Source organism: Lissotriton helveticus, chromosome 11 (assembly GCF_964261635.1).
Source record: "Lissotriton helveticus chromosome 11, aLisHel1.1, whole genome shotgun sequence".
Taxonomy (NCBI): Eukaryota; Metazoa; Chordata; class Amphibia; order Caudata; family Salamandridae; genus Lissotriton; species Lissotriton helveticus.
The window spans coordinates 891,727,841-891,749,779 of record NC_136072.1 but is presented as its reverse complement, the minus strand read 5'-3'; the positions used below and the strand labels follow the sequence as shown (position 1 = coordinate 891,749,779).

At 42.8% G+C, this 21,939-nt stretch overlaps 1 protein-coding gene across 2 annotated transcripts in view; it reads left to right on the top strand.

The window, feature by feature from the left end:
• Positions 1–303: 303 nt before the first annotated feature.
• The window catches only part of FBXW8 (F-box and WD repeat domain containing 8), a 529,940-nt gene continuing 508,304 nt past the window's right edge, over positions 304–21,939 (top strand). The window contains exon 1 of one of the 2 annotated variants that reach the window (XM_078667126.1): positions 304–931. In XM_078667126.1, the coding sequence (XP_078523252.1) occupies positions 500–931 (432 nt within the window). In that variant the 5' untranslated portion in view covers positions 304–499. The remainder of the gene's footprint in view (positions 932–21,939) is intronic. The other variant, XR_013602517.1, reaches the window with a different exon arrangement.

Genomic DNA, 21,939 nt, shown 5'->3' with positions numbered 1-21,939 from the left:
TAAATAAATAAATATATAGTGACGAAGCCCAAAGGCGAGACCTATTGACTTTGCCAATGCTAGCTCGTTTCTCAGACGAGTCACAAAGGAGTGTTATTGAAGAAAGCCAATGACTAGACAGAAGACGGGATTAGTTCGATTTGTTTCCCAGTCGGAGCATTGGCACAGTCACACGACTGATCATCTGGCTTTGGATCGGAGAAGCTTTTAAATAATAATCAAGCAGCAAAACGGGATATGGGGCGTGTTCGGTCTGAACGACTGCCATATTAGAGTCATGCCGACGTCATAGTTTTGCTGATTCTCTACGTGCAGGGGAGATCACGTGACATCGCGCCTGACCATAACATGGCTGCCTCCTTTTCATCCTTACTACTGTACTATGTAAATATAGTAATTCCTATGGAGTTGACTACCGCGCGGGCTTCATCACTGTTACGGTGAGCGAGGGAAACACGACCCCGGAAGATCCCAGGCTGGGTTTGAGCCTCTTGTTAAGATGTCTCGACACTCCTCTTTGCGGCAGTTCCGGCGAGACTGGAAGGAAGAAATCAAAAGACATATCACTGGAGGGGGGCCTGTGAGGAGGAGAGACCAGCAGGGGAGAAGGACAGAGGAGTATCGGCGACAGGAGAAGGGCCAGGTGGAGCCAGTGCGTGAATGGAGCTCCTTACCCGTGGCTTCGGTCAGGTGCCCCTCCTCCAGAGGTTCTGCTTCTACCTCTGGGCCCCTACGTGGGGCCCCTGCGGTGTCTTCCCGTGCGGCTCACCGGAGGCGACCGGAGCGTCCTCGGCCGGGTTACTTGGAGCTGGCCGAGAGCCTCCTGGAGGGGAGCAGGAACATCAGTAGGACGGAGGCTCCCAAGGACCCCGTACCCGATATTAGAACCAGCCGAGGAGTGGGACTGGTGGAGCAGCTCATCAGTGATCTGGTAAAAGGCCTTGATGGGCAGGGGTTATATTACTTTACATTGACAAGACAGGTGCAGTGGATAATGACACTTCCTAATGATAAACAACCTGTCCCCATGACTGCTAGTTTAAACATTACTGTACGCCGACTCTTCATTGCAGCTACTTAGAAGTGCTGCACTGTACGTTGAACGGCGCATTATATTGACTACACTGCACGCTTGAGGGTGGACTTGCACACTGGCAGAGATACTATTCCAAGTTACTACCATCAGCATGTTTACTCTCAACATAATTATTTAAATCAGCAAAGTGTCACTACACACTGATACTATTTAATGCTGTCAGATGTTTCTGTCAAAACTGTAGTGTACGTTATGTTGTCCCCAGCACTGCTCATACACCTCCACCTTGTTTCCACTGTCATACCACAACTTATTTATGGGCATTTTAGTGCCATTCATTGTTATTACCAGCAACCATGTGGATATTATTGAATGTTAACCGCGCAATACGCTGACGACTGACGTCACTCTAACATTTCATATTGGCAGTATGGTTTCTCTTTAATCTGTTAACACGTAGACCCACTATACAGACAGCTATTGCCTGCGGCACGAACCTCACAGGTGCCCTGTCATAACCACTGCCTTTTATTTGCCTGTGGCAATGTGTTACATGTTCTTTTACGGCGAAGCGCTGTCTCCTATCCTACACTTGATATCATGTTCTTGCTAATACCTCGTCCCATATCCTAACTTCAGTGACACTACTGAACGGTTTACAACAACGGCATGGCATTGGCTGCATTTTTAAAAAGACAAAACTATTTCTTCCAGAAAACAACTTCACAACCTTCGCATTCACATCTGGATGATGGTAACGCCGTGTTCCATGGCTACCCATTCTTCACGCTGGCATCCCATAATGGTTTCTGATATGCTGCAAGACATCTCATCCAAGGCTTGAAGAAATAAGATCACATCACCTCCATCATGATGGCACTCTATTGGCTCCCCTTGCTTACTCACACCATATTCAAAATCAGCTGCATCATTTAATCCATTCATGACTAGCACCCCTACTTATCTTGCAGACAAACTCGCATCTCTGGTGGTTCTTGGCACACCCACAGCCAGCTCATCATCCGACTGTAGGCTAAGAAGTGTAATAAACTAAAAACAAGTCAGCAAGCCTTTTCCATTTATGCACCCATGATCTATAATTCCATTCCCTTATCCCTCAGGAGTGCCCCAACTCTGTTCCAATCTAAAAAGGAGTTGAAGACTCGCCTCTTTAAAGAACACTACTTCACAGCTACCTGTCCTATCACGCGTTGACTTTATTTATTTTTTTCACCCTGTACAGCACTCTGCTGCCTTATGGCTAGGTCGGTAATTTAGAAATACCAATTACATATGTGCTACTGTATATATTTGCAGGACCAGTGAAATCTGAAACCCATTTTAACTAACGTCTTCATGACTTCACTAATCTAGCAAATCGTTTTGATACCCTCAGCCAATCCATCTTACATTGAACATGACTTCTGCGACATATGTTCATTGGCTGCATTACTGCATAGTCTCTGACACCATTGTTGTACTTTGCATGACCTTGTCAGCACAACACTATTGCAGTTAGTTGAGTACTACTCCATGTTGGCTCCTTCAATGGTTCTTACTTCCTCTTTACTATTGCTCCAACATGGCACTGTCATTCTCGGTGTCACTAGAGTTTTTACAACAGTGGATTCTTTAGCTCATTCACCAACGCATCTTGACACAGTCTAACAAATGGTCACACTATTAACACCACTCCACAATCCCAGCTGTTGTTGCCTGGCACATTGACACTGCCGCTTAACTGTGGAAAGTAGTGTCAAGTGCCTTCTGACCACCTCTACTCATTGCTGCACACTACTCACCGTAGTACGTTCAATCAATCAATCAAAGCATTTGTATAGCGCGCTACTCACCCGGAGGGTCTCAAGGCGCTTGGGGGAGGGGGTCCGCTACTGTGCAAACAGCCAGCTCTGTTCTACAATGTCACTGAGCTGTCAATGTCCTTGCTAGGAAAGGTCACAGTTGTGGCAGATGCTCTCATGTCCTTTGCTCTTGTGTGAGATATGTATACTGTCAGGGTCTTAATTAGCGGTGTTTCTGTATAAGCTGGTTGAGCAGCGAATATAACCACTGAGAATTTTTTAGATTTTGAGGGGGCCAGGCAGCGGTATCTATGCTCTCTACTCTTGTTCGCCCTATACATAGAGCCATTTACACGTAAACTTGAGCAAAATATCAGCATCCCTCCTATGGTCTATAGTGGCTGGGAAACCAAAACTCTAGCTTATGCAGACGATGTAGCCTTAGTTACGCCAAAACCTTCAATATCACTTGCTGAGATGGAGAGAGAGACAAGAGAGTTTTGGCTTATCGCGGGCTATTTGTTAAATAAATAAAAAACGGTTAATAAACAGATCTCCCTGGAGGACGCTCGTGTAGCCACACGCTCAGTATATTTAGGAATTACCACTGCCTCTGATTTGGATGTCATTGCTAAAGAAAACTTTGAGCCTTTTATCGAAAGGTTTAAAATTTGTTTAGATAAAATAATTTACACCTATCCTTGGCAGGGTGGTCCAATGTCATCAAATAATTTGCCAAAATCCTTTACTTTGTGCTTTCCCTTTAGAGATAGGACATCTCTGGTTGAAGAAACTGGAAGAGTTGATCTCCCGTTTTGTCTGGGCATATGCAAAACCAAAGAGAGCCCTAAAATTCCTGACCCTCCCTAAAGAGAGAGGTGGATGGAGGTTACCAAATCTAAAATTATATTACTGGGCTTCCATATTGCAAAATTTAGGGGCCCTGTTGCAAGATAAACCACCCCTTCAAGTAGGAGTTGAATATGTCCCCTCTCCTTAGGAGTTACTGATAGGTGAAGGAGTTTGGGGAAACTAATGGAGAGCAATTGAACTCCATTACTTCAAGAGAGTTCGCTTTAAGATCTTATTGAATGCTTTCAAAGTATGGTCAACTGTTTGCAAGCTCACGGGTTTAGGTAGACTTAATTTTTACACCCCATTAAGTAATAATAGGAATTTGCCAGAGATTTTTGCGGATCAGTATACCCTACGTTGGATTAAAGTTGGCTTAAATAAGGTCGGTCTCTTTTTCTCTTCCATGAGTGTAAAGTCATTTCAAGAGATTAGGAATGGATTAGATATTAGCAGGAAAGATTTCTTCAAGTACCTTCAGGTAAGGGATTTTTTTAAAATCATAAGGGAGTTTGGCCCTGTGGGATTCCAAAGATGTAATTTGGTTGATGTATCGGTAGATGGGCGTAAACCCCCCATTGGAGTTATTTATTCCCTCCTTACTAAACGCATAAAAGATGATGTAGATAAACACTCCTTAAAGTCGTAAGAGCAGCTGGCTATTGCTGAATCAAGTTTTCTGGAATCCTTTTCTCTGGCTCAAACAGCTTTATTATCCTCGAAGCTACAAGGGCAGTATTATAAAACATGTTTTAATCTTTACCATACTCCTAGCAGGATCATTAAATGGGGAAAGGGCAAAGGCTCTCGATACCCCAGTGCCAACTTAGGGGGGCAGATAGTGTTCATATTTTCGTGACTTGTCAAGCATTAACATCTATTAAATCCCAGATAGCAGTGTTTTCAACGAAAAATTAAATATAAGGGTATCCCTGACACCTGCAGTGATACTTCTGGGAGTGTCCGATGGGGAAAGGTTGTTAAGGGGTAGAGCGTTTGTATTTATTTCCATGACCATTTTTCTATTATGTATTGCTTACGCATGGTTAGATAATAACCCACCGGTCTTTCAACAATAGTTAGCCTGGGTGCTTGCTTGGGGTAATCTGGAAAAAACTATTTATTCAAGGAAAGGGGTCCAGGGTAACAGGAAGGGTCTTCGGAGGTGGGCACCGCTACTTGAGTGGATGGAATCAATGGGCTGAGAAAGTTATGCACAACGCACTTTGATTAAGTGATTGGACTTTATTTATGTACTCTGGATCTGGTGTTATGTTTTCCCCTTGTTTGTAATGAGTTAGGAAGTGAGGATCTGTACTGTGATTATTCAATGTGACTCTGTGTAAATGTGCAGCAGGTGTGGGTTGGGGTAGGTTAGGAAGGGGTTTTATGATGGTATTTTTGTATTAGGAATTATTGAAAGGAAATTGATAATAAAAAAGAAATAAAAGAGAATTGTTTAGTGTGACACATAACTATTCTTAACTCGAAGTGGGGTTTGTGAAAGCGTCAGACTTCACATGTAGTCAATGAGGCTGGTTGGTCCCGTTCCAACTTTGATTGTATTTTTTTCAGCTGAACGGCCCTTAACATAACCTTAATTGTTCCTACTCCTAATTCATCAGACAGCCTTTTCAAGGCTTTGTTTTTCAGTGATGCTGTTCCTTTTCTTTCAGTTTGTTTGTAGACGTTGGAGATTATGAAATTACGATTATCACTTAGAGCCCAATTGCGATATTGGCAGATGGGATACTCCCATCACAAATGTGGCGGATATCCCGCCCTTATTACAAGTTCCGTACGATATGATGGAATTGTAATACGGCGGACGGGATAACCGTCAAGTTTGTGACCAGTATCCCATCTGCCAAGATTGCAATTAGGTCCCTAGTAATTTTTAGGTGTCGGCTAAGCGCGCGGAAGCGCGTTCTCGCCGAGAACCTATTGTGGCCGTGTCTGCTTCCCAGGAGACAATCCTGGCCACGCGCATCGCCTTGGAGGCGATTTGAAACTGCCACGCGCACGCGAACGCGCGCTGTGGCCAGGCGCTGTCTCCTGGGAAGCTCGAAACACCACACACGCATGCGCATTCACACAGACACACACACAAGCGCCCATGCACGCACGCACATACATAGAGAGACACACACCCCCCCACACACATACACACACGCGCGCACACACACAAGTGCACCGAGGCACCCCCTCCCCCGCCGCCGCCACCGTCGCACACATACATACACACACACGAGCATACACACACACACACACACACACACGTGCACCAAGCCCCCCCAGCCATTTTGAACTTACCTGGCCAATCTCGGGGGACTCTGCTCTCAGCACGTGGCGCTCAACCTCCTGCTGGTTTTTACTTGTGTTCAGCCGCCGGTGTGCGTCACTTACTTGTGCTCAGCCGCCGGTGTGCGTCGCTGTGTTTTGTTGTGCCTTCTACTCTATGGCCACTCCGCTAGACATTCCTGCCACTCGATGATTTTCCGCTTCACCAATAGAGTGGCGTGGCTGGACCTTCCTTCTCGGTGGTCTTAGCTGCTAGACTGTCCCGGACTCTATGATCTCCTCCCGGGCGCCCTCTGCAGCTCGCCTCCATTTTGTGCTGGGGTTCTGTAACAGGGGGCGGGCGCTGTCACTGTTTACGAAGCTGCAGCTGTAGAGGGGTCGCCACTGTCCGCCCGAGCTCTGTCATCCGCCCGGTGCACCCTGCCAGCTCCTCTGCCCTGCACCCAACCGCTGGTTCGATGCCCCTCAGCGGAGACCGGACCCTCGGGCCATGGACACCAACGACCTGTTTACGAGCTGCAAGAGGGGCGACGTCTTTCGAGTGCGGTGAGAGGGCTTTAAATGTGGGGAAGGAGCCGGCTGCGGGGCAAGTTCTTGTTTACAACTGGTCTTCACCTTAGAGATGGACCAGCCAATACATTTACAGAGGGAGCAGAGGGCCTGGCTTGGCTCTAAGAGCACGAGCTGGGCTCTGAAAATATTTGGCATGTAAATCATGCAACCCTCATGTAAAAATATGACATCTCTTCAAAATGCAAACTATTTAACACGCTGAAGCATTTCACCCAAGTACATCCAACACATCACCACTTTGAGGGAAACGTATTAGCACCGATACTTGAACATTCCTCCACTTCACGCAGCCCTACTTCCGGGCCAGGACTAGGTAGCAGTCAGTTGTCATGTATAACCAAAATGTAGCCTACACTTTTATTATAGATGGCGTATCATTATTGTGTATTAAATCAAACACAAACTTTTTTTGTACAGTTCACATCACGCAATTTAAGGTGCACGTATATGTGATAAGGATAAAATAGAAGTTTGGGTGAAATAAAATATTTGTCTACGATCATGCAATTTGCGAGCAGGCCAGCCTGATTGTTCGTGTTTTATTATTTCACATTGAGCAGGTGATTTCATGTTCCACCCCCCCCCATAATGCATTTTTTCTTCAATTGGTGGTGCTTGAGGTTAGAGAAGGGGTCTCCAACCTTTTCTGTAATAAGAGCTTTTGAGATCTCCCTTACTCCTCGAATTGCTTGGTGGCTTGCATTGTTTTGTCTACTGCACAACGTATTGTATCTATTGACGAGTATTACTCCTCCCTACACAGTGTCCCAAGGCCGCATCGTCCTTTTTTTTTTTTTTTTTTTATCTTCCTGACAATGAATCGATTTTTAGTTGTGATAAAGTATCATTTTGGACGTCCTCTCTGAAGTATTTTATGGGAAGGCAAAGTGAAGAGAGGGGAGTTTGAAGATCAGCATCTTATTGCTGGAGAAGAGATACGAGAGAAACCTTTTTGTGTGTGGGACATCGTCACTTAAGTTAACAAGCTAGATAAACTACATGGAACTGGTCAGGGACTTAGGCAACTGTCTTATGTGGTGACGTAGGTAGATGTATTTTCATGTCAAACACCCATTTGCAAGAAAAAGTTATCTCCCACCCTCTCCAAATGGCCCAACATTTCACCTGAAATTGTGCCTGGGAGGCCAGGCGAAATAAAAGTCCAAAAACAACAGTCTGTTTTGCTTTAAAAAAAAAAAAGAATTGGAAAATTAAAACATTTATTGTAAAAGGGAGTCAAAACTCCTACGGGTGTAAATATTGTTTCCAAAAGTGTTACAAACTTTACGGTCATAGTTTCTTTTTGTTTGCTCTCGTTAGTCCACTTAATATTTCATTGATATTACTTTAGTTCAAATAAGCAGCACAGGATGTCCCATACTTAACAGAGGTCTGATTAAACCGGTGCCTTTTACTCACATTGCAGCTACGACATCGCACACTTGCAACTTACAGAGTAGCTCTAATAAATGTTAGATGTTGACGCCCAACTTTGATAACTGCTTCTAATGTTTCTCACTCAGCTTCTCTTGTAAACACCCCCTCTGATACTTGGTCTGATGTCGTGTCTTACATGCCATGGCCTATAAACGGCCCCTATGTCCCAAGCTCAACGCTCTGTTAAAACAGACACCCTCTCTAATATCTGTACTAATTTCTCACAACATAATTTATAAACGCCCCCTGATTCCTCTTCCTTACCCACTGCGATAACTGTGTCTTATGTCACATATTCACACCACTGCTTATACATGTTACCTGACATTCCATGCCTACTCTATAATCAGCTGCACCAAATGCCCATTCTACTTAAGCGCCTTTTATGAACTGTTCCCACATGTCAGAGAAACTGAGCTCAGTCAAACAATTCTACAATATTTACGAGAAATAATGTGTAGTGTCCCATGCTCACTCAGCAACTTTTCTAAAGTTTTCCTACTGTTCCATAGTCACCTTAAATTTGTCAAACATATGGTCAGTAAGTCCTGCACACCATGTACATTTAATAAGTGCTGACGGTCTGAAGCCAGTTCGGATCCATTTATTCTAATAGGGGACTCGATACATCCATTACATGGGTGCCAATTTCAGTGATGTTCGAGACTCAACAATATATCAACTGGGGGCTTTTGACCATGAACCACAGACTGGCTTTGCACGGGAACAGAGGCACCGGCACAAGGCCTTCTTTTCATCTTCTAAATTCAGACTGTTTCAGTTGCTATAGGTGCGGGTGGTGATAACAAAGGACCCACACCTCAGGGCGGTTCTTATTATGATGCTCAGTGCGCTTAATTATTCCCTATTTTTGGTGGAGGGGGGGGGGGGCAGATCCATTGTTCTGCTTCAGTGTGGCTATCCATTAGCACTAAAATTCCAACATCTCCACATTATATTAAATCTCTGCACTTTGCTAAGTTGTTAACCTAACACACACCCATAAATGCACTCACTCTGTCAAACACACTTTCTTATACGCTCACACGCATTCACCCACACTCCCATTTTTTGAGTACACTTGTGTTGTGTTAGAAAAACCTACACTGCTACTACCTATGCAATATCTGCGTTGTGTGTTAGGGATGCTTCGAAAAAACATTTTGTGTATGCGCTATTCAAATGCCAAAACCATAGGCCTTGTCAATGCTAGTTTTTATGCATCAAGTGTAAAAAATAATGGACTTTTATAAAAGCAGTGAACTGGGTCATGTTTTAGTTTACATGTGGATCGAACAGCAACACTATTGGAAATGAAGCAGCCCGCTTAAAAACCAAGCATTTACAATGCAATGGTCTCTGCATTATTAAATGTAGAGCTATTTGCATTGCTCATAACATTTGTTTTCATTTTCTTTTAAAACATACATAAATGGTATTGTCATTTACAATGGCAATAGGTGAGCATTAGAAAGTAGTAGAGAATATTCCCGGACATAGAGCCACACACACACACACACAGACAGACGGCTCTGTCTGTGTGTGTGTGCGTGGCTCTGTGTGTGTGTGTGTGTGCGTGGCTCTTTCTGTGTGTGTGTGTGCGTGGCTCTGTCTGTGTGTGTCTGCGCAGCTCTGTTTGTGTGCGTGTGCGCGGCTCTGTGTCCGCGAATACTCTCTACTACTCTCTAATGCTCACCTATTGCTATTGTACATGACAATACAATTTATTTATGTTTTTAAAAAAAATGAAAAAAAAAGTCATGAGCAATGCCAACAGCTCTACCTTTAATAATGCCGAGACCATTGCATTGTAAATGCTTGTTTAATCTTATTTTCGGTGTGAAATTAGCTTTTGTTTATAATTTGGGCATAGATCACACAGGTTTGACAGCGATTCGATGTTGCTAACATAATTTCAAATTGTGTAATCCTGCATGTGGTACTGACTTGGTGCTTTAGGTGTGCTTGTAGGAACTTCCAGGGCACTACGCCACTAGGGACTGTTTCAGTGTTACAAATGGACTCTTGGCCACCGCATTCGGATAGTCGATATTCTCTAGTGCCAGTGTCTGCAGACATGGCAATTTACTGAGGTATGCTTTAATTTTTGTTTCTTTATTATTGCATTGGTGAGGGTTGGAGTTCCATGAGTTCTATTATCCTTAGGGATTTTTCTTTTTCTGAGCTTTCCAGGGAAATAGTTTGAGCTTCCAGAGTGCTGCAATCTCATGTCTTCTGTCATGGGCTTCTTGTCTAAGTGCGTCGAGTACAGAGACTAACTTGGAGCAGCAACATACATTGATCCTTTTTTGTGGAATAGAGATGTGTGCGGAATTAATTTCCTGTTTCCCCACTTGAATCCATTTGCTCTGATCCACTTTGCCCCATTACAATTTCTTGAGTATTGTCTCCTCAACAACTGTGCCTCTTATAGGTCTCCCTGGTTTCTTTGTAGTTTTCCCAACCATTTGTCTTTTGGATTTATGGTGAATTGGACTGCATCTCTAAAGAGCTCTTTTTTGTTTGCTCCTATTTTTGGATTGTTTTTCATATAGTCTAAAAGGTGCACCTCCAGTTCTTTGTCTTAGTTGGTGTCCCTCATGTTTACCAGGCTACTTACTGATTTCTTTGGTTTGAATTATATGAACACTTCTGTCATTTCTGTTGTCTGTTCCAGGTTACCCTCTTTTGGGAGCAGGAGTCTGTTCTACAAGACTAATTGTGTACTGACCTCAATCTGCTTTGCTTCCCTGTGCTTGTGTCCCTGACCCTTTCCAGGGCTTCTTTTAGCGTGATATTAGGGGAACTTTATAGACGACAGCAGCTTAGTTGATGGGTTGACTGTTAGTCAGGTCTTCGGTTGAGGCCTGGTGTCCACATGAGTTGTTTTTGTGTCAGCAAAATCTGTCTTCATTACTGACATGGCGCTCCCAGCTATCAAGTATCTGTGTAGCTGAATCTCTCCAAAGGCGTACAGTTTAATTGATCTAAAAGCTTGAGAGTCAGACTGTTCAGGAGATTGTCCCAGATTGAGGGTAATAGATCCTTGAGGACCTGGAGCAGGTACCATGCCTTGTGGTGAAGGCACCTGAATGGCCATTGTTTCTTTTTGGTTTTGCTTTTGGAGCCTTATGCACCTTACTACTTCTAATCAGGTTGTAAGATGGCTGGCTAGACATGTGGATAACATTACTGTTCCATCACTGGAAACTCTAAACATCTACTGTGTGTAATCTGCATACAAGTAAAACCACACTCCCAAAGTGTGCAGAAGATGCAGCACATAGATATTAAACAATAGGAGGGATAAAGTTGTGGCCCGTGGGTGACCCAATTTCTGTTCATATGGGGAAGGCAAATGTGGGTAAAGCAAGCCCCTGTATACATTCAACCATTATGGAGAAGAGAAAGAAGCTGACATAGTCAAGCTTCAAGACCATGTCCAGAAGTCAGTTGCCTTTTGCTAGTTTTGTGCTACAGAAATACCATATACTTGTCATGAAGCTCTTTTTATTAGAAGACAGTAGTAGATGTTGTTGAAAGCTGTCTATACATTTGTCATAATAGGGGCTCCCACACTGCATCCATTTCACCCCGCATATCAGCCAAAGCTGAAGGAATCACACATTGGGTAAATCCTTCATGACTGAAGACCAATCCCTCAATGAAACTCGGACCCTTTGGGCATTACTGTTTTTTCGCATATACTAAAAAGGTACAGCAATAACAAGATTGGCTGGACGTTTTGTTCTGGTGATCCAGGATGTTTTTTCTGTAAATCGGAAAGACCATTTTTGTTTCCGGAGCTAGAAAGCAGTTAAAAATGCAAGCAGTCAGAGATAGCGCAAACCACATATTTCACAAAAGTGGGCTTGGTAGGGGTTATAAGGCAATCCAGAAGGTCCCCTGTCAGACTTGATGTCTAAAACTTCATGTGAGAGAAGAGGTAAATGCTCCCACATAGCATAACTTTAGGCCCGGGCATTGAGAGATACTCAAGAATGATGCAGGGGATATTTTCTAATTCACTAGATACTTTTTCCTTTTGGAGGAATAACAAACATAAGTTGGTACATAAAGCTAATGAAAGTTGAAGTACTGAATGGAGAGTTCCGAGACTATACTAAACAGTCCTTTGGCAATATTATCTGCATGTGAAATTCTAGTACTACAGTCGTGGATTTTGTTATGACCTTTTATACTAGAAAAGTTAAGTTAAAAATGTTGTTTTAAGGTTGGAGTTCCCTCTTTGTAGTATTCTCTTCTAAAGGTCCTGTCCTGGTTGTGAACTGACAGTCTAGTTACGCCAAGGTCACTAGTGAACCATTTGTTGAGGCACTGGGCTAGGGTCTAGGTTATTTCGCCATTTGGGCATAGTTTAGCATATCTAATTTCCTGATTTAAGAGGGATCTTGGAGTGGAACGTATCCAGGATAGATTGCAAGTTAATGCCATATCTGAGAAAATGCATGGATCAAGATGCTTCCACTGATAATGCACATTAACTGATAATGACTACTCAGGCTAAACAAATGGTGCTCTTTTAGCTCAACAAAATCTAGTTTTCTTAAAAGGTTGAGCTCCTAAACATTGCCCACCTAGATCTTCATTCTGAATTGGCAGTCTAGAAGTGGATATTGGCTATACATTTGTTTCAATTGAACAGCTTTGGTCTGATTCGGAAGTTGATAATCTAGCAAGCAATCATTTGGCAAACAAGTCTCCATTGCATGAGACAAGTCGGAAGATAAAAGTTGAAAATTGGCTAAATGGCTCTGAGACTCAAAAGACAAACAAGTTCATAATTTTTGTGAATTTATAATTGAGAGCAGTATAACACTGTTGATTCTGAAATGTTAAGCTTTTTTACAGATCATAGTTAAAAGCAAAGCAAATAGGTCTGGCCTGCATACGCTAATGCATTGAAACTGTATATCCGTATGCCTCTGTCTCCATGAGTTGCCACATAAAGCCAGACCCATTGGTTATGACAATGCTAGTGTTCTTTTAAGGTGCTTGATTGTGCACCCTTATGCAAATATGAATGTGCTTGTCTAAAAATGTATGTGTGACTCTAACACAATTCCTGACTAAAAGATTTAAAACACATGCTGCAAGTAAGAACTAGCCATTAAATAATTGCTTTCTGTGTTTAATGCATGTACCAGATAAACAATTTATGTTGATTCATTGTACTTTTGAGATCTAAAATAATAATTCATGCACTGCAATGCTAGCACTACACAGGAGGCAGAATGATACACAAAACAGGTGAGTGAAATACTCCTCTGGATGGTGCCAAAGCCAACTCCATGTAAAGATTGAGGAATTGATTACAGTAGGTCTGCAAACAGTTGTGCTGTCAAGATAGATCGACCAGATGAGGTGTTTAACTTACTTAAATACGTTTCAGAATGAGTAGTCAAATGAATGCGCTTGATATAATGGTTGCTTTAGCCTTGTTTTCAAAAACAGTTCAGAAAATGTTTAGTGAGCATTTTATAATTTGCTAATATCTTAATTTAGATTTAATTGATGAGCTTATGAAGTTTAATACATTGTTTAATAAGACAATTGTAAGAAGAAAAAAATACTTTCCTCACTGAGGGGCATACCAACCACTTCACTTCCTTGCACACTTTAATTCATCTCATAATTTAAAACATTTGGTTTCCATGTACTATGGAACACATTTTTATTGTCCTGAATTGTTATCCCCAGAGTGAATAGGTCCCCAGTATTGTTAACTCTGGAGGTGCAGAGTTAATACCCTGCATCCGATAACCTCAAAATGAGACCGGCCCCTTTATGAGTCTTTGAGCATTACCTCCAGTGAGAGTGACTAACTGGGCTGCTGATCAAAAACTAAACTTCATTTGCAGCACGCTTTAAATATTTATGTTGTAAATACTTTTTATAAAGTGTTTTAAACTTTTGAGGGGGTGTTAATGAATTATTATAAAACAGTGGAGTGTCTTGGTTGTATAGACACTTTAAGATCATGAAGACTCTGCATAAAAAAAGATAAAACAGTGATAGGGGCCAGAGATTTTAGGGTTGCTCTTCGCATTTTCTTAACTGACACAACTTCTCTAGCTGCTGTATGTGGAGTTGCTAAATACCTATCAAGTGCTTGGCTTACCCGTACCAAGTTGTTAAACTGCAATAACGTATAGAGCCCGTAGGAGCAGAATCTTTGTATGTGTATTTCCGTTATTGAATGAGAGACTGTTAAAATATTTGTTCTTAACCTGTATATACATATTTTTATTGTCTTTTAACCGTATTTTATCTCCTGAAATATCTATTAATTGTCCCTCCTAACTTTCTACTTTTTATTCTTCACCAAATGTATGTATGTACTTTTATGATATTCATATCGAATAAAGTATAAGAATTGTTGTTAAAACATCATGTGATAACGCATTGTCATTTACAAACAGCACACTTTCCATTAAAATGGCCTCTAACTTTGCACAAACATAAGGTTTTACTGATAAAACTATATATAGCACACACATGATAGTGTGGAAATCTGGTTGCTACCAATAGGTATCATTTGTGCATCACAAAGTAAAGTGTCTTGATTTGTTTGTACCCTATTAAAATCTTTGTTTTCAGTACACTTCAGAATTACAAAAAACTCAATTTTTGGTTTCCTAAGTGCTGAATACATACAGTTCATTTACAGGTATTTTCATTTTGTTGTGTATTGCAACAAAAAAAAATACAACACCCAAGAGCCTTTCCTTTCACACGCTCTGGACTTCATCAAGATTGTCACATAACTCACTTTAAAAACTCCTCTCACTTTGCAGGCAGAGAAAGAAAAGTAAACGCCAATCCCATGTTAAAAGAATAAATAGCAGTTTGTCTACAGACATAGCCTGACATTAGACCTCTGTCTTTAGGCATGGACAAATGTAATAAGATAAATACATAATTTAAAGCCATCTTTATTTATTGCTTGGACTTTCCAGACCCACCAAAAATCGGCTTGCGACTGCCAGTGAGGCACGACCCACAGTTTGGGAAACACTGAAATAAAATATATTTGCACTGTACCCGAATGATCGGACTAGTAATAACCCCCCTATGCAACAACAGCTCTACACTCACTATGGGGCCGATTATAATGTTGGTAGGTCCGACACCGACGGCACGTCAGTGTTGGGCCCACCAGCATCTGCAACTGCGGTCTGCCCGCCACATACGAAGTGGCGGGCAGAGGCAACGGGCAGAGAGACCGTCCGCGGCACTGTCCACGTGCTCCAGGAATGTTGGAAAGCCACCATAATCCCTTAATGACGGTGGCTCCACCGTCGGGATTAGGATGGCATTCCATTTTGACTGTTCCGACATGGAAAGGCTGTCGCAAATGACTTTGGGGGCTCCTAGCAGGACCTCTTCCCCATGGCCCTCTGCTGTGGGGCCTGGGGGGGGGTACCCATTGTACCCCTCTAAACATCCCTGCACTGTGTGGCAGGCACCGTGAGGCAACATAGTGCAAGAATGTTTGCAAACCTCCATTTCACTACCCCCTACCTCTAAAAATGATCTACCCCCTCACTATAATCCCCCCCCACCTCCCCCTTCCAGGCTTTCCCCCCCTTCCGCCCCATGCTATCCCCCACCTTGATAACCCGTACCCTACCAATCTCTTTAATTTAACTGATGCACTTTACGCCTCAATTCCTCCCCAATCACTCCTTAAAGTTGAACTTCTCCTTTCATCCCTCGTCTTAGAACTCTCTTCACTCAGAAGTGATATCTCTCTCCTTCTTAAAGCCCATCCCTCTGATCCAGACCACACTTCAACTATGTCACACTGCTCCTTACCGTTGCAAGTCGACACTCATCTCAATCCGCCCACAAACCGACCACCTATTGTATTGACCAACACCGGCACCCCTCACCTCCCCTGTAAATACACTGCCCGAGCTAAACACAATGAATGCTCCTTAAGCATCCCACCCTGCAACTCTAACACATCCTCTCCGCCTCATCGTGATACTCGCACCTTAACCTCTGGAGCCAACTCTTCTAGTAACCCCCCTGGCTCCCCCTCTCCATCCTCGCCCACCACCCCCCCTTGCTATCAATCTTCTATATTTGTTCTCTTAAGAACGAACAGCCTCCCCCCTCACCTAACATCTCCTAGACCTCCCCAACTACTTAGACCTATCCACCCGCCCCCTCACCCCTCCTCCTGCTCCCTTCTATCCTCCACTGCATGTTGATAAACTGCAGATCCGCCTCCTGCCACGCAACCGAGACTGCAGAAACCATTCTCATTGAAAACATAGACATCGCATTCCTTACTGAAACCTGGCTCACCGCCCATTCCACCCCTATCCTCGACTTACTTGTCCCACCAGGCTTCGCTATTATCAGGAAAGATAGAATTGACCAATTAGGAGGAGGCCTTGCCCTTATCTTTAATGAGAAACTCGACATATCACCCGTCCAGCTCCAAGACCCTTCGTCCTTTGAATACCTTTGTTACTGACCTCTCTTTTCCTGGCTTTCCCACCACTCGGCTACACACCATTTACCACCCCCCTGGAAATTGCCTCCCCTTTACCGAAGAGATGACCAATCTTATTATTCAAGCATCGCTCTCCCACTCCAAGAATCTCTTCCTGGGTGATTACAACATCCACTGGAACAAAAATGATGACCCTGCGGTCACCCTTTTTAATGAAACCTTAGACATCGCTGACCTGATCCAACTCTGCCTTGCCCCCACTCACAGCAAAGGCGCCACCCTTGATGCTATCTTGACGAACAAGGATATGGCCGCTCTCTCTAATATACTTCCTGTATATTGGTCTGATCACCACCTCAGCCTCTTCACCTTGAACAGCCCCATTACTCTCCTCACCCCTATTAGCACTTTGCCCATGAAAACCACTCGAAACCTTCACCTCATTCCACCCGACTAACTGGAATCCACAATTAAAACTCGCTTACTTCTCCCCCCCTCTTAGCACCAAAGACCTTACTGATCATTACAACAATTCCATTCTTGACGCCCTTGACCTAATTGCCCCTATTAAACAAAAAAAACAAAAAAACATCCCTCCCAAGTCCTGGTTCAATACCGATCTCAATAATGAAAGACGGGCCCTCAGAGAATCAGAACGTGCTTGGAGGAGTCATCCCTCCCCTGATAACCTGGCTCTACTGAGAACCAACAGAGTCCATTACAAAAAGCATATCTTCAACGAAAAAGCCTCCTTTCTCCGGTCACAACTTGACCAGGCCAGGAACCTCCCCAGAGAACTGTTTAACATCGTTAAAAAACAAACTTCCTCTGGCCCTCCTAAATTAGCAACCTCTGTGGATAGATGCGAAGAAATTGCCAGTTTCTTTTCGAATAAAGTCAACACCATTGAACTATCCTTCTCTTCCCCTCCTCTCTCTCGACAACCTCCCCCATCCAACTCACCCTCCCTAATACTCCCAATTCACTTATTTCCCCCCCCCGCACCTCGATCCCGCCCAACCCCTCCCTACTCTCACCCATCCAGACTCATCCTGGACCAATTACCTTCCTAAAAACAACGCTTCATGGAGCGAATTTAATCCAATTTCTGAAACCACTATCATCAACATCATCTCTAACCTCAAACCATCCTCACACTCCAATGATCCTCTCCCCGCCCATTGAGTTCAAGAACTCAAATACATCATTGCCCCAATTTGGACCGATATCATCAACTCCTCACTTTCTTCTGGCTGCGTTCCTGCCTCTCTTCAGCTAGGTCAAATCTCCCCCATTCTGAAAAACCGCACTGCTGACCCTAATGATCTGAACAATCTACGCCCTATCTCTAACCTTCCCTTCCTCTCTAAAGCCCTTGAAAAATGTGTTCTGTCTCAGTTAGATAACCATATCTTCTCCTTCAATCTACTTGACGTTTTCCAATCTGGTTTTAGAAAGGGATGCAGCACCGAAACAGCTGTGCTCAATATTACTGTTGACATTCATCGCTCTTTTGACAAAGGCGAATCCTCACTACTAATCCTCCTTGATCTCTCGGCTGCCTTTGATACTGTACACCATCCCACCCTGCTTAACACCCTAAAAGATCGCTTTGGTTTTGAAGGCACTGTACTCCAGTGGTTCTCCTCGTTCCTCCAGAATAGATCACAACAAATTAAGCTCAGTCACTGCCTATCCAAACCTCAACCTGTCGCATTCGGGGTCCCCCAAGGGTCTATCCTCTCTCCAACCCTTTTCTACTTTTTTATGGAACCCCTCACTCTCAAACAAGCCAAAATTAGTTACCACCTCTATGCCGACGATACCCAACTATACTACAAGATTACATCCCACAATGACATCCTTCACCTCAATGACACTCTGATGAGAGTCCAAGCCTGGTTCCATCTTAATCATCTCAAACTTAATCCTAAAAAAACCAAAATCATCTTTTTCATCCCCAAAAACAATTCCCTTTCCATTCAACTCTGGATTAATGACATCAAAGCACTTAATTGCTCCCTCTCCACCTCCAATTCTGTCAAATCCCTTGGTATCAGTATCGATCAGAATCTTACTCTCATCCCTCACATTAAAAATACAGCCTAAAGTGCTCTTTTCACCCTGCACCACCTCAAAAAAATTAAACCTTTCATTCCAGCTGATGATTTCAAAATCGTTGTCCAATCTCTTGTCCTATCCAGGATTGACTATGGTAATGCCACTCTGGCCGGCACCCCCAAAGTCCACCTTGCACCGATTAAATCTGTCCTCAACCTAGCTGCCAGACTTATTTCTGACTGTAAAAAATTTGACCACATCTCTCCTGTCCTCAAAAATCTAAACTGGCTCCCAATTGAAGGTCGATCCACCTACAAGATTGCTTGCATTACGCACAAAGCTCTTCACCAAAACACCCCCTCTTACCTTTCAAGCAAACTACAAAAAGCAGGGAGCACTAGGTCCCTGAGAAGTACAAACTCCCTTGTCCTTATCCCTCCTAAACTTAACTGTAAAAAGACCCAATCACGTGCATTCTCTGGCAGTGCCCCTACGATCTGGAATTCACTACCCAAAGACCTTTGCTGCAACCCCTCCTACCCTCTCTTCAAAAAAAGACTCAAAGTACTTCTCCTCAATAAATATTTGGGCTCTTAATGTTTATTGATCTTGACCCTGCTCATCACCCATCTACTCTGGTTCGCTCTTTTACCCAACCCCTCTCCCCCTTCCATCTCACTCTCCCCCACCTCACCCCCTTCTTTAGCGCTATTTTCAACTCTCCCTGTCACTCTACTATTCCTCTTTCCTTACCCCATGACTTACGTAACACAATGTTTTTTATCTCTTTTAATTTTCCTGTTCACTTTCAACTATATATTGTACTTAATATGTTCTTGTGTTATCACTATGTAAAGCGCTCTGATACTCTCTGGACCAGCAGTGTTATATAAAACCTTTTAAATAAATAAATACATTTTCCACACGCCGCATAAGCTGCCACAATGAAATGGGCATTCTTTCTCCATCCAACACAGTACTCTTTCCATTTCACCTCTGATGTATTTAGCAACATTATTATTTTGCTCTACGTCACGGCCTAGGAAGAGCTATGCTGGCCTTGTTACTAGTTCTTACACTGGTCTTACCTAGTACCATTCTGAACCATTTACTGCTTAATCATTATTTTTTTGAGCAGGTAAACTTTACTTACAGTACGAAATTCACCTTTTATGTAAGGTTGCCCTTATTTGTCACCTTTTTATCAACTTTACTTTTAGCTTGTATTTTAAAATTGTATTCTGACCCTGCTAAATATTTTTACAGGGCATGTTTCCCTCTAAAGCCTATGTTTTAAATTGGTTTCGCCAACTTTCTGTATTTTACTCTTTGGTAAGGCTATGTAAGATGCTGCAGTAATTGAACCTGTGGCACGGAACCTAGAGCCATATGTATGAACACGTTTTCCCATAGACACAGAATGGGGAAAACACTTTGATACATCTGGCCCTAAATATCTGTGCACTAAGAGTTTATACCATCCACAAACATAACCAAAGTTTATGGCTTCAGTGAGCACCATTGTGTGTTTAAACGCACTGCAGTGTCACATGACCAGGAAAAGTACTTTGTGATGCACAAAAGGCTGCCTTTATGCACAAGATAAGTCACCTTTGAAGTGCACAATGAATCCTAAAGTATCTCAAGTCCTAAGGTTAAAAACTTTGGTGCAACCTCCTTGGCTTAGATAACCCAGCTTCATCACTGTTGACTTTGAATTTTGCGTAGGTTGTGATTAACTGCAAACTGTGACCTCCAATTGGTGATTTGTGTTATCTTGGTACCATTTCCCTTACAACTTTAAAAATCTATACCTCTGGTTCCCCTTATCTGATTTTAACCATTTTTGTGTCTTTTCGTGCATTACATTATCTTGATATTTGTTATGAATTGGTTTGCAAATTTTTTTGTGTTGCATCCTTATCTTTAAAGTTGTTTGGTACTGTTTGAAATAAACACACATTTCTTGGAGAAATTTCTGGCTGCTTTTACCATATAATTCCAGGAGTTGAGCAGAGATTACCTTGGAACCGTGTTGTGACCAAGCCAGGTTGTGTTTATTAGTGTGGTTTGGGTACATCCCTCCCAGATTTATGCTCCTGTTTCTGTTACCGACGACGATGCTACGTACAATACATGGTAGATCCTTCAGGGCTTCCAAGCTTTCCAAATGTGATCACTCAACTGCAGTAACTCTCATCTAATTACCGTAGCTATAATCGCCATTTGATGGAGAATTCATGTATGTTATTTATCTTCAGTCATTGCATAGTTGGTGTTTTTGTGCAGTCTTTAATTTCTCCAAGTTTAACCACTATCTGAGTGCATGGCACTCTGTGGTTCCCCTTCTATAGATAACCTTCATATTTGTCGAGCTTGATCAAACCTGGTGAATACATCCGTTGAGTCGGAACACGGAATTGCTCACAAAGCACTGCGAATGTTATTGTTACATTCTGGTTTCAGATGTTTTAAGACTTGCAGTGGCTGTAGCATCAGACATATTGCTCTAACTGTGATAATGTCTGACTCGTATCTCCGGATACAAATAGTTTTACATTTAGGCCCTCCGCCTCCACCCCTCCTGCTCGAAGAAGGTATGAAATAATTTGACTTCTTTATATTGAGTTATATTATAGACCGCTATTTTACTGCCATATACAAGTCATAAGATGATATTTTTTTTAACAGAAGGCTTTTTCACATTTGTCTAAGACTGTCCCCCAAATTCATGACCAAATTGAATTAGGCCACATAAAGCAATTTGAACCGGCCCTAGGGCCCTTGTTGATGTGTTGTTCCCATTCCCCATTGTATTAAAAGTATTCCCACAATAGATAAACGGGCTACAGTTTTTATGGACAGTTTCTATGGACATCTATCAGATGTTTACCTATACCTAGTTTGGTAACTTTCAGGGTGGTGGCAGATAAGGCACTATAGGAGGTTGCCACCCACCATCTATATAGCACAGACGTTGCCCAGAAAGGAGTGACTGCAAGTTAGTGAAACCAATAAAGACTCTGAGTAAGGGAAGAAATACTGAAGTTATGTTTGATGTCATTTATAAAGTTCAGCAGTTTGCTCTTTGGACCGATGGGAAAGGAAGAATTTGGGGCAGTCAACACCAGTAACTGGTATGTTGGGAGCTCAAGGAAGGACGACTGATGGGAGGGGCAAAAAAGGGCACTCGTCAAATGAGCAGAGATGATTCAGGGCTCGACAACTGAGGCTTATGGTTGGTCCAAGTAATACGTCTTAACATACGGGGTCTCAATGTAATGAACACTTTTAATTTTACTTAAGGCCATTTGCTTTAAAATCATGTCAAGGCCAGGATTGGAATGAAATGTCTCTCTTCCATCTGTCCTGAGCAGCAAAGGTAGTGC